A 13,129-nucleotide genomic window follows, 5' to 3' on the forward strand; every position below is an offset into this window, starting at 1 on the left:
TTCATCTTGATAATGATTCTTTTTTATGTCTCTTTTTTTTACTTTCCTTTTATAATGCAGGTAGCAGAGTGCAGAAGGTTGGAACAATGCCAGATTCACCTGCGGATGTGAAAACCCAGCCCAGGTCCACCCCACCCACTATGCCTCCTCCACCCCCGGCTGTCAGCCAAGCAACGAGTCGCAATGCTTCATTCACCCCAACCACCAGTAAATCAAGTAAGGTTCCTTTATATTCTGAAGAAAAATAACACCTTAAGTCATCTTTAATCTGTGGAATAGATGTATTTACTGCTAGTATTGTCAAAAGTCCAAACTCTTTGCCATAAATTATCAGGCCGCACCGTGAGTAACCCACAGTTACTTGCTGCTGTGAGATATATGCTTTCTTGAAGTGTCATGTCAGCAGGCAGTTAACTGAGCAGGTGGGAGAAAAAGACTGGGAAAGGCATGTTGTATCAGACACCCATGGAAGAAGCAGCTCTAAGTCCTAATTTTAGAGACAACAATGGATATAATTGCAAATGATCTTATAGATAAGATCAGCAGCTTGCATATAATAACCTCTTCCCAGAGCTTACATGTATTTATTTTTCACTCTCTACTTGCTTTTTTATTCCTCAACATTCTGCAACCCTACATGCACCACATACCACGGCCATTGCATTAATCAATTTGTTCGTCATTTGATTCTAAATAAATGACTCTGTTCAGTAAATATTTGCAGCAGCAGCTCAGGAGCTGTCTACAATGAGCATTGCAGCATCGCATTTGTTCCTCTTAGCTCGACTGTCACTCTGTGTGCCTACAGAAAGAGGGAGTAGGGGGGGTGGGGGGTCCAAATATGTGTTTATTCCTTCTTCTAGTGAACAAGTGTTGCAATCATGTTTGTGTCAGGTGTGTGTCTCTGCAGGCATGTGTGTGTCTCTTAGTGTGAACAGTGCCCTTGCTGGTGGGACAAGTGTCTTGGGGCACATGTGTGAGTGTAGCTGTGGCTTTGTGTTTGCATGTGTGTGTCTGTGTTGTTTATCAGCTAGTCATTGGTCGATGGGGACAACAGCCAGGATGGTGTTGCAATGTGTAGACTTTCTTCCCTATATAGCAATGACAGGCTATGTTGTCTCACCTGTCGTGGCAGGCGGTCAGCAGTGCAGCTCTCTCCTTGCTGCTCTCCCTCTCCCTAAAACCAGAACACAAGTGCTGCCTGTTGGGGATCACATGGGTTAGTCCATATGTGTTCAGGCCCTCAACCCATGGATTAGAGCAACAAGCATGCCTTAGAGGAATCACAGAAACTAGAACAGTGAACAACTGAATACTATATAGGATTTATTTAAGAATGAGGACCAGGTGTAGTTCTGCACTCAGCAGTGTTTCTCTGTAGCATCCTGCTCAGATATTTGAAATAGATGCTGTATCACAAAAACAGAAAAAGCTACATTGCACATTTTCTTAGTTATTCCAGGAAACATGCAAATGCACAGATACATGTTGAGGAGAAGACTGAAGGAGAGCATTTCAGAGGAGAGGTCAAATTATTCCTGTCTGAATGAGCTTCTGTGTATTTACGAGTTTGTTTGTGCCTGCATTAAGAAGAAAATGTGAGTGATTATAAATGTGGATAAAAACTGTGTCTATTCTGAACCCCAAAGCTGCAAATCTACTTTCAGCTGGCGGACATGTGCAGGGCCAGATTTAGCTCCACACCTGCTACTGGAATAAAAGTAACATAGGCCATGTGGCTATTTTTGGCTCCTCTTTAACAAGTTCCTCTTATAGCTGTGTCCTACTGAGTGAGTGAGAAGCAGGTTGGAATAGATTGATTTGGGAGAAGATGGAAGGGCTTGAGGGGGGGGGTGTCAATTTGTAGCATTTGTGAGACAGCTGAAGTTCCTGCAAACATACTTGCTGAATTCAGAAAGTGCCAGATTGTATCACTTCAGTGACTTTAAGCATAATTGTTTTGTTTTTTTGTGCACTCCTTATATTCCATCATGAATGCGCAGTCCTATGCCAGGAAGTTGTAATGGCCACTGCCCTCATCATGTCCCTGGAACAGCTAGATGCCCTCCAGGCCACTCCAAAACTACTGACCCAATTCACACTGTTTCATCCTTCTGTCTAACTGCAGTGTTGAACGGGAGCAGCCACTCTCCTACATCGTTAAACGGTGCTCCATCCACTCCCAATGGCTTTAGCAATGGTCCAGCCATGTCCTCAACGGCCTCACTGTCAAACCAACAGCTCCCGCCAGCTTGTGGTGCCCGGCAGCTCTGCAAGCTCAAACGCTTCCTGACCACGCTGCAGCAGTTTGGCAATGACATTTCGCCTGAGATTGGAGAGAGAGTTCGCAGCCTTGTGTTGGGATTGGTGGTGGGTTGTCATTATTTTTCTGTTAAGTTTGGATTTTGCTACACGATAACATACTGTCTGATTACATTGTCATAATATTTTACTTTCGCTTTTTCTAACTTTGGTTATTCTGTAGAGCATTATTATTATTCTTTGTCTTGTGTTCTCTCTTGGTTATACATGTTTTGATGTCTTGGACAGAACTCTACTCTCATCATAGAGGAATTTCACTCCAAACTCCACGAGGCTACCAACTTCCCCCTTAGGCCTTTTGTCATTCCTTTCCTAAAGGTATGTGGCTTTTTGCAGTATTTATATATAACAAATCAAACTTGTTTACATTTTACAGACAAAGGAGGTGGTTTAATGGTTGTTGGAAGTGCTCGGTTAATTTTCTCTCATAAAAGTTGGTAGAAGTTAGATAGAAATGGAACAGCCATACATCAGTACCAGGTAATTGGTTTCTGAACCCTGTAATTTATAGTTTTATTCAATTTTTTATCAATGGAGATAAAGTTCAGCTCAGGACTGGATGGGTGACGTGTTCCCAAACAGCAACACCTCACTAACCAGCAAAATTGTTGCTTTTAAATTGATTTGAAGCACAACTAAAATAAAATGAAAGCCTAAATAAAGTTTCTGAAACATTATTAAGGCTTGGTTTTCTTCATGATTCAAACTTTAGAATGAATTTAGAACTCATTTAAAAATGAGTGACTTAATTAGTAGCAAAATTTGAATATGAAATATCCGAATTGAATATAATAATAAGACAGCACATGTTCAGTGCTTTGAAGATGAAGTTAGAGGCCAGATTAAGATGGTTTGGACATGTAAAAAGAAGAAAAAGTGATTAAATTGGCAAGAGGATGCTGATGTGGAAACTATCAGGCAAGGAGCACATGAGGAAAACCAAAAAGCAGTGAAAGTAATATGAACATGAAAGAAGGTGATACAGAAGATAGAGTTAGACAAAAGTAGTTGACTTGCTGCGGTGACTCCTGAATAGAACAATGTCTGCAGTATTTTACTATTTGAGCTTCTTTTGCTTCATCTGCTCTGCTTGCAGCTTTCGTTCCAGATACAAAATGAGGGGTTTTCAGAGGTTTGGCTTTCTCTGCACACTTTAATCACTTACAAATGAATTGATGCAGATAAAATGATGCATTTTAGTGGGAAAAATTCATAGATTTGGTGTTGATATGAAATCACTGTCATTGTAAAATTCAATGTAGCTGAACGTATTAAATAAATGTCATAGATGCGCATGCGCACTTTTAAGATGTGAAAGTAAAACTATTATAAATTGGCATGAATTGGATATATTTTAGTAAATATAGCTATACTTTGATACGGCATATAAATAAATATATTTAGCTATTTCTTTTTATCTCAGTCCTAATTCAAAGTGTTCAGAACAACGATTTTCTGTGTGTGGCTAACATCTCCTTTCTAATCGCCACAAAACATGAAGGGTTGAAAAGAGATGTGAGCGGAAACCTTGTCATAGTTCAAAACACATTCATATATCTTGTGTTATAAACCAATATAAATCAGCTATTACTCCGAGCTGCCTTATAAAAATGTAGACAGTAGGAGGATGCGCATGTAAATATGTGGTTAAAATGGTATGTGTGAACTTTTGTGTGAGCATGTCAGACCTCCTGGCGTGTGATGATCCTCCACATCTGGGACATTGCAGCTTTAGCTGTGTTATATCAGTCAGACAGGTCTGAGAGAGTTATTTGACAGCACTGTTACATACGCATTCACACATACATACATACACACACACAGATATAAAACACAAAACAGCACACCCCAGAGAGAGTGAGACACATGGTAAAGGAATGTGTCAAGGGATCTGTCTTATCTCATCCTGTCTCTTCATCTATCACCCCCCCCCCTCCCTCCACCACCATCACCTACTATAATCTAGCATTATTTCACTCTTACCCCATTAATCTAGTGCTCTACCATGAGTTTCTAGCACCCCTCTTGTCCACTTGACTCTCTTCTCACTGTTAACATAGGTTCAATAAATCTATATCCTTTATGCTCAAACCTATTACTCTCCTAAGCAGAGATGTCTGTCTTTCTGTCTTTTTTTTACCACTGAAGGCGAACCTGCCCCTGCTACAGAGAGAATTGCTTCACTGTGCCAGGTTGGCCAAACAGACTCCAGCTCAGTATCTGGCTCAACATGAGCAGCTTCTCCTGGACGCCAACACAAGCTCGCCCCTTGACTCCTCCGAGATTCTGCTTGAGATGAATGAGCACGGCAAGAGAAGGACTCCCGACAGGTAGCATCTCTGTTTAAGAAAAAAGGAAATGCAGACTTCAGATGTCCACGTGATTGCAGTCTCTCACAATTGTATATGAAATATTTGAGATTTTTTTCAGAATGCTGAATGACAAGGAGGAGCTATAAATCCTCCATTCAGGAGGCAAAAGTCTGGACAGTACTGATGCTTGTCTGCTTCTGCCTGCTGTCTGGAAGTGAGGAAGGAGATAAATGAAGAAAAAGAATGATAGACTAAGGAGTTAAAAAAAAGTGCTGAAAAAGAGAGCAGGGTGTGAAGTAAAGAGACTGACAGGAGGAGCAACAGAACTTTATTATTGTCCTCCATATTTCTCCTCTGCACTTGAACCAAGCAACAGAGAACACATCCTTTTTTAATCTCTCCCTTCTTCTTTACTGATCACTTCTTTATTTATTTCCCTCCCTCTGCCTGTCTGACCTACTGGCCCCCCCAGCAGCTGTCCATATGTTAGGGATGTAACCAGATGGTAATGAGCTGACCGCAGCACTGAACACATCCTGAGCGGAGTATTGGGAGGCAATTGGTGGTGGTTTGGATAGGACTGGACCAGGGGTTGAGGCTGGATGTGCAGTCCCACTGTAATGGAAACACCTCCGCCTCCTGAACTCTGGCTTATGCAAAGTATGCAGATTCAGAGGAGAGAGGGGGGTTGTTTCAGGGGTGCAGCCAACATTGTGCCAGATGTTTGTCTCATTTGTTGGCTACTACAACCGAGGCTGTGTACAGTTATAGCTAACATACACAAATTACACACACAAACACCTAAAGTGATCACACACACATAAAAACGCATGTCATCTACATGTGGCTGCAGCGTTGCTTGTATTTGCTTTTGATAACTGTGATGATAAAGAGTGATTTCCATCTGAATGCCTGGCTGTTGCCATCCAGCTAAACAGATTAATATCAACACTCCCATTTAAACTGTCCAGATGGCTTTAAAACACAACCTCTCCCTCATACACATACACACTCATGTAAAGTACACAGACAGAGATGAGTGCGACTAAACATCTGTCAAATACTCAGGCTTCAGCCCCCCATTGCCCCTTAAGCCCAAGAGCAGGGTGGGAGGGAGAAATACTCGCAGTCTAAGAGTAGGCAGAGGGATATTCAGATTAAGAACTAGAGATGCAGGGTGTACAGTTGGACTTGGTTTGATACATATGGTGTACAGCTGTGCGAAAGCTTTGGAGAAGCAGTGCCTTACTGTAACTGAACAACCAGCCGCTCTCATTCATGTGTGTGTGCGATTACAGTGTGTATTGGTATACACCATATGGGAGTTATTGAACTAAGAACAAAACAAAAGCAACAAAAAAAAACATGTTTGTGTTCCTTCCTTGAGCTTCACAAACATGAAAGGTTACCATACTAGATGCTGTAAGCTGTGAATTTTTAATGTTTTACTTATTTTAAATTGCAGCAGAGATTCAAAATGATTTAAAGGAGATTTTAATTATTAAAATGCATGTCCTCCAAAACTGCAGTGTCAACCCTTTTAACTTCTTTGCCATCACAGCAAGTCACAGTGCAATCCTTGGCAGCTGTCTGCGTTTTTAGACAAAACATTACAAATTGTGAGAAGCTCATATTATCTTTTGCTTGGTTACATCAACAGGTTGTGTTCTATAAAGCCACTTTATCATGTTTTAACTGCAGCTGAGTCTTTTAACAGTCAACCATGTTTTAACTCACACTTTCTGTACCTCTTTAGGACCAAAGACAGCTCAGAGAGAGATGGGTTGCACCCGGAGCACCTAGCCAAGAGGCCCTGCACCATTAGCCCCAGTCAACGCTTCAGCCCCAGCACAGGCCTCCCTGCTCACCCGCCTCCCAACGGCCTCTCCACACACCCTCCCAATGGCCTACCCCACCCACCCAATCCCCAAGTTGGACCCCAGCACTACCGTTTAGAGGACATGGCCCTGGCACACCAGTTCAGAGACGCTTATAGGCATAATGAACACCGCGACGCACGAGACAGGCACCGGCAGTCAGGTAGAGCAGCTGCAAAGTCTTCATGCGGATTAATAAATCCATTGATCTATGGCCATATGGCATAAAGTTACAAAGTCAAGACTGGGTGAGCTTGTTTAAGTATAAGTGGGGTGTATGTAGAGAACAAAGGCCAGTTGTCAGTCCATAAGATAATCCTTGTGGCACTGCTTCTATATAAAGACCACAGCCATACATGCCTGTGTGGCCAACTGTGGCAACCGTGTATGTTTCCATCTGAGATGAATCCTGAATCAGATTTGTTTGCTTATTAAATATAAGGTCATCATATATCTATGAGTGTGTGTAGCCCTTTATTTGGTTGAAATATGAGGGGGGAAAAATTTGCTGGTATGTGCACGATATTGTTGTAAATTGAAAGCTTTATGCAAATATACAATATATTCCACAGAATTATATAACTTATAGCAGCATGTTTTCCACAGCAATGGGTAATGTGTGCAGAAGAACAATTGGCATTATATATATATTTTTTTTATCAAGGCATCATTTAATTTTAGGGCAACTAACTCTAAATATGTAATAATAAAAAGAACTGGGAATAATTGTTTTCCATGTCAGGACTGTTTAGTTTTTATTCTAATAATCCAAAGTGTACAGTGTAAGTGATTAAAAAAGATTATATTTTTTATGTTGTTGTTTTGTTTTGCAGCAGTGCATGGAGCCCGCCAAGAGGAGGTGATTGACCACCGTCTTACAGACCGAGAATGGGCAGAAGAATGGAAACACCTTGATAATGTATGTATTTACATGACAGTCAGACTTAATGACGGCTGCTCCCTTGTGTCTTTAATATTATCACTGTGGAGAAAAAGAGTGAAGAGGTCAGCAGGTGATTAAAGTTAGTGTTAGAGCTAAAGATGGCAAGCAGATGACATCAACAGGAACTGTTGACAGACAGAACAGCCTCTGTCCCAGCTGAATTGGCAGTTGACGGACAGCTGACCTCAGGAGGTCTATGTCAGGGTGGTGAATTAACAACTGACAAACACCTATCTGGACACCTAGTACGCGACTCCATGAAGAGAAAATCATGTACACTAGGCACACAAGTGTACAAACACACACGCACACACAGACAGAGTGTTAGCTAGAAACAGAGCCCCAGATGGAGCTCAGGGCCCAGCAGAGAGCAGCTCCAGCTGGGTAGAGCAGCTGAGACAAGAGCTGCAGTCATGGAGCGAACCGGCCAGGCTTGGACTCGTGCCAAATTAGAAACACTTCGCTGAAATAAATATAGCTAACTCTGAGAGGCGGGAGGTGGTGGAGAGACAGGGGGAAGAAGGCAGAGGCAGAGAAGGGGGAGAAGATGAATGGGAATAATGATATGGATTGAATGTCAACCATGCTAAACCCATTTAGCAGACCTTGCCGGGTCTGGAGAGACGGGGCACAGTGGAAAGAAAGTGACACTGTTTACACCGGAGGGAAAAAAAGACAGGAAATCTGTTGAGTTGGCAGGGAACTGAGCAGAGGGGTGGAAGGAATTGGCTCAACCTTTTCATCAACAGGCCAGCTGTTACATTATCATTGTTGCAATGGTCTTAGTCATTGAAATTCACTGACAGGCACACAATCCATTAACAGATAGGCAGACACAGAAACACACAGTCACCTGCTAGTAGCCATGCCTGCTAGCTAGGTGGTTAGATAGAATAAAGTAGCATACTGTATATTCCCATGTTTTTCTTTATAACAATCTTATTTCATTTATATATATTATTGTATGGCTATACTGTTGCCAAAACTGGTATTTTAAATCATTTCCTCTCTTGCTCATTTATAACTTAAAGTAAACCTGTTGTCCATATTTTGCCTTCACAGCTCCTGAACTGCATCATGGACATGGTAGAAAAGACACGACGGTCTCTGACGGTGCTGCGTCGCTGCCAGGAGACCGACCGGGAGGAGATGAATCACTGGATTCGGCGCTACAGTGACGTGGAGGAGATGAAAAAAGGTGGGAGCAACGGACAGCACTGCCTTCCTCCTCCTACTACTCTTCCTCCTCCTCACCACAACTCCTCCTCCAACACAGCTAGCAGCAGCGAGTCACTGCCCATAGGAACTTCCTCGGCTGCTGAAAGGCAGACAGGCAGACAGACAGGTAGACAACACACACAGGGTTTGTTTGGCAAAGCAATACAATTGTAGCAAGGTTGGAGCTTATTTCAACTGCTGAAACAGCCTTACTGGGTCATAAAAAGTCAGTCAGTCAGCTTTGTTCTATTTTTTTCTTTTTTCTTGTTTTTTTGGCGCATTTGAAACTTTGATCTCACATGAGGCAATACAAATCTAAGTTTTCTAACTAGCATTACAGCATTGTTGACTGCATGTTCATTATTAGTAAGGTTCATTTCTAATTCTTGTTTCTTTCCCAGAATTTGCTGAAAAGGTTGTTGACAGCCTATTTGCTACTGCTGCTGAATACATTATTGTTTATTGATCCCAGCAATAGAATTGGAAACTAATTTGGATGAATGTGTGAGCATGTTGTTCAAGAACTTTATTTTCTGTGTGTACCTGCATGTGTTCCAGAGATCCACAGAGACTTCTTACACAGGCCTCCCTCAGGATACCTGCCTGAAGAAATCTGGAGGAAAGCTGGTAAGAGTGGAGCATCCCCTTTCTTCTACTGTATTCATGACTCACCACACACAGTGTAACAACACGCACTTCATCACTCTTCATGGCCCTCGTCCTGGCTACAGAGACAGGCAGAACAGTGGCCTTACAGCCTTAGGTCCATCAAGCCAGAGGACTGGAGGCCCTCTGTGTCATTAGGGCTAAATGCCCTCCATCTGTCACCAGTATGAAAGGCCACTGCAGTTAAAGGTGCAGTGAAAATGCAGTCACCGGTCCTATACTGGGCCGCAGCCGCGCAGCACAGGATGAAGCTTAACTGGTCTCTATTATCCTGAGAAATTCACACCGTAAAATTTCTTTATGCATAAACTTATAGATAATATACGCAAGCAACTTAGATAAATAGATAATTAAGAAAAAATATTGAGTGCTGTTACTGTCTTTGGCTCCTTTTGTAGCCACAGGGAAGCAGGTGGGAGTGTTGCATTGCATGGGCCTGTGTGTATACTGCATATGTTAGACAGAGCCAATCCCAAGAGTAGTCAGATTCAGCCTTTGTTCCACCTCACTCCCAGCACTATTATGTTGCATTCAGACTCCAATACCCTGCAGACGAAAGATGCTGCTGCTGTCGGCAAAATACTGTGCTGCATTTTCACCAGCAGAGAAGGCTCTTTTAATTGCAGTTGTTTTTCATACAGGTACTACAAGCATCCCGCTCTCCCCAGCACTAAAGCACCTCCAAAGCAAGCAGGGTGAGTAACACATCTCACTCTTGACATCTCACCCGTAGTCTTTGTGTACACATATATTTATTTACTTGTATATGTCACGTCTATCTTTGCAGCCAGGTAGACTGCCTCATGCAACTTCAGCCCCTCTTGCTTTTTTAATAAACCCAGAGATGTACTCTGGTTTGCTTCAGGTTGCAAGATGGCAGCGTTTCACAGAACTAAGATCTGAAGTATGAAAAAGTAGACAGAAATATCACGTCTCAGGGACTTGCCAAATCCCTGTGGAATTAAAACGTTAATATTGCTGCCCCCGTGTTTTCCATTAAGTGCTAATTGCCCCAGCATCTGCTATGCAGTCTCCTTGATAAGAATTAATTAAATTTGCAAACTAATCTTACTGGTGCATGCATTAGGCCAGATAATTGAGTAGCTTGGAATAATGCAGATAGTGTTTGCAAGGGAGAGAAGAAAGAGAATGGAATGTGTGTGTGTGTGTGTGTGTGTGTGTGTGTGTAAGTGGGAGCAGAAATAAAAGGTGAAAGTAGAAACTGCATGACAGAAAGACCTGAGAAGTGTGACTGTGTTTACAGGATTGACAGAATATCAACTTTTAGGATATAAACATATGCGTCAAGCACAGCTATGCACATAAGTTCACACAGACATACATGAGCATACAGCCATGCGCATGTACACAGCAAGGTGTGGATAATATTCCCCCACTGCCTATCTTTTACCACAGTAGTTTGAAACACCTGGAGTGGAGCGGCAAGGAAAAGTGACAGATATTTATGAGTTTCCTCCCAAACAAACATGGAGTGGAGGGAATGGAGAGCAGTGGCGAGAACAGTATCAGACTCTCCTACTACTTGGTTGGTCTTCTGCACCTGGCAGCCCTCTTATATGCGTGTTATTTGTGTCTTCACGTGTGCACCCGGGTCTGCTTGGCACATCTGGAGGAGCTGGAGGAAGAGTGAGAAGCATTGCTTAGTCTTTAAAAGTGCTGCTGTCTTTGATGGCAAGATGTGGAGGAATTATTATTTGGCAACCACACCGTGCCAAAACATTGTATGATTAATAGGAAGTCTGCTGTATAACTGACAATCTATTTTATAAGGTGAAAATAATTTAGTAAGGGGTTGCATAATTTCCTTACAAGCCAGGAATGGAAGATGGTAAATATGTGTCATACTGGGGCTGCACGGTGGTATAGTGGTTAGCACTGTGGCCTCACAGCAAGGAAGTCGCTGGTTTGATCCTCAGCTTGGCTCGAACAGTGGTCTTTCTGTGTGAAGTTTGGATGTTCTCCCTGTGTATAGGTGGGTTCTCTTTGGGTACTCCGGCTTCCTCCCACCATCCAAAGACATTAAATTGTCCATTGGAGTGTGTGTGAGCATGAGTGGTTGTTTGTCTCTGTGTTGGCCCTGCAACAGACCGGCGAGCTGTCCAGGGTGTACCCTGCCTGAATTAGGCTCCAGCTCTCCCGTGACCCTTAATCAGACTAAGCAGTTCGGATAATGATTGAATGAATGTGTCACTGAAAAGGAAATTTCTGCCATCTGGAAAAAGATCTGCACACCTGCCTGATCTAAAAAAAAAAAAAAAAAAATCTGTCCACTCACCCAATGTGCTTAAGTTTGGAAGATCCCAAGATAACATCCTATGTAGACTATGTCCTGCAGGGGTGATAAAAAAGCCAAATGCTGCAAGAATCTGTTCTCTGAAAACTGTCAAACAATCGCTGTTAAAATTATTCTTATGACAAGAATGACAATCATCATGACATTGAATATCTGAGTGTAGGATAAACGTCCAAGTAGCTGACATCTGCTGCTGTCAGCAGTGAAAATTATTGTGACCAGACACGTTTTGGATTAATTACTTAAATCTGGCTCTTCTACTTTTCTGGCAGAAAGTCTTAAATCTTGGATGATGTACATCTGCTTGCTGATCTACAACAGGATGGAAGCTGAAAGGGTGTTGAGAAATGATATAACAGGCAGGATGGGATGAAAGCCAAAACCTTTAACACCCTTTTGTCCTTTTCTCTCTTTTTCTCAGAAGAGGCAGTGAATGAAGTGAAGCGACAGGCCATGACAGAGTTGCAGAAGGCTGTGTCCGACGCTGAGAGGAAGGCTCATGAGATGATATCTGCCGAACGCTCTAAAATGGAGAGGGCACTGGCCGAGGCCAAGAGGCAAGCCTCTGAGGATGCACTAACGGTTATCAACCAGCAGGAAGACTCCACTGAAGTGAGTATCAGACCCCTCTCCCCACCCAAATTTAGTCTCTAACTTAATCTTTCATTCAGTCACTCAATCTTTGGGAGCTCTCTTCAACTAATAGAGCACACCCGTGTTTGGGACAGTGTTAAAGCACCACCTAATGACAAGTCAGCCAGTACAAACCATGTTGGATCAAAGGAGAGATCCTTTGATCCAACATTTAGCTTTCTCTGACAAACTTCAGAAGGTGAACATTCGGAAAGGGGGAAGTGCTTATATAAAACACAGAAAATAATAATTATAGAAAAAAAACTAATACCTGGGCTAGTTAGTCTTATGCATTTTTGCAAAAACACAAAATCGCTTTTTTGCTGCCTCATAATACCCCTTTTTTAAAAGGGTGTGTATGTATTCACATGTTCCTTTTCCAAGAAGTCCAGGGAATGAAATTTGTTTTGATTATGTATAAAAAAAAAATTATATGACTACAGAATAACTTTTATTTGGTAAATCTTAAGATTTGTTGTCAACATTTAAAGAAATAAACAAATAAAAAAATCAGACTTCAGGTTTTTACGGAAGCTTAATAGTGTCACCCAATTTTTTTTTTTCTTTTGAAAGGGACCGAATTACATTATAACGTGATATTTTTTATTGTGAAAACATGGAAAATAAACGGTATTCTCTTTGAATGAGGAAACTGTGCATACAGTTGGTCGTAGAAATGTCTTAATTCACCAAATGGGATTAAACTTCATGAAAGAGATGGGATGGTGAAACTTTTAGGACACTGTTATAAACCAGACAGGACTATGTCTTCATGTCAGCAACTAAATTCTCCCATTCCCAGTAGTGCATATAGCCTTTATAATTTTAGTTTTAAGAAGACAGT

At 41.9% G+C, this 13,129-nt stretch overlaps 1 protein-coding gene across 4 annotated transcripts in view; it reads left to right on the forward strand.

The window, feature by feature from the left end:
• The window catches only part of cbfa2t3 (CBFA2/RUNX1 partner transcriptional co-repressor 3), a 42,900-nt gene that overhangs the window by 23,571 nt on the left and 6,200 nt on the right, over positions 1 to 13,129 (forward strand). For 2 of the 4 annotated variants that reach the window (XM_079240569.1, XM_079240570.1), the window contains exons 2-11: positions 61 to 216; positions 2,129 to 2,370; positions 2,551 to 2,640; positions 4,471 to 4,652; positions 6,391 to 6,674; positions 7,345 to 7,430; positions 8,517 to 8,799; positions 9,231 to 9,299; positions 9,980 to 10,033; positions 12,074 to 12,264. In XM_079240569.1, coding sequence (XP_079096695.1) covers positions 87 to 216; positions 2,129 to 2,370; positions 2,551 to 2,640; positions 4,471 to 4,652; positions 6,391 to 6,674; positions 7,345 to 7,430; positions 8,517 to 8,799; positions 9,231 to 9,299; positions 9,980 to 10,033; positions 12,074 to 12,264 — 1,611 coding nt within the window. In that variant the 5' untranslated portion in view covers positions 61 to 86. The remainder of the gene's footprint in view (positions 1 to 60; positions 217 to 2,128; positions 2,371 to 2,550; positions 2,641 to 4,470; positions 4,653 to 6,390; positions 6,675 to 7,344; positions 7,431 to 8,516; positions 8,800 to 9,230; positions 9,300 to 9,979; positions 10,034 to 12,073; positions 12,265 to 13,129) is intronic. The other 2 variants (XM_079240572.1, XM_079240571.1) reach the window with 2 other exon arrangements.

This window comes from Telmatherina bonti, assembly GCF_933228915.1.
Source record: "Telmatherina bonti genome assembly, chromosome: 1".
NCBI classification, from domain to species: domain Eukaryota; kingdom Metazoa; phylum Chordata; class Actinopteri; order Atheriniformes; family Telmatherinidae; genus Telmatherina; species Telmatherina bonti.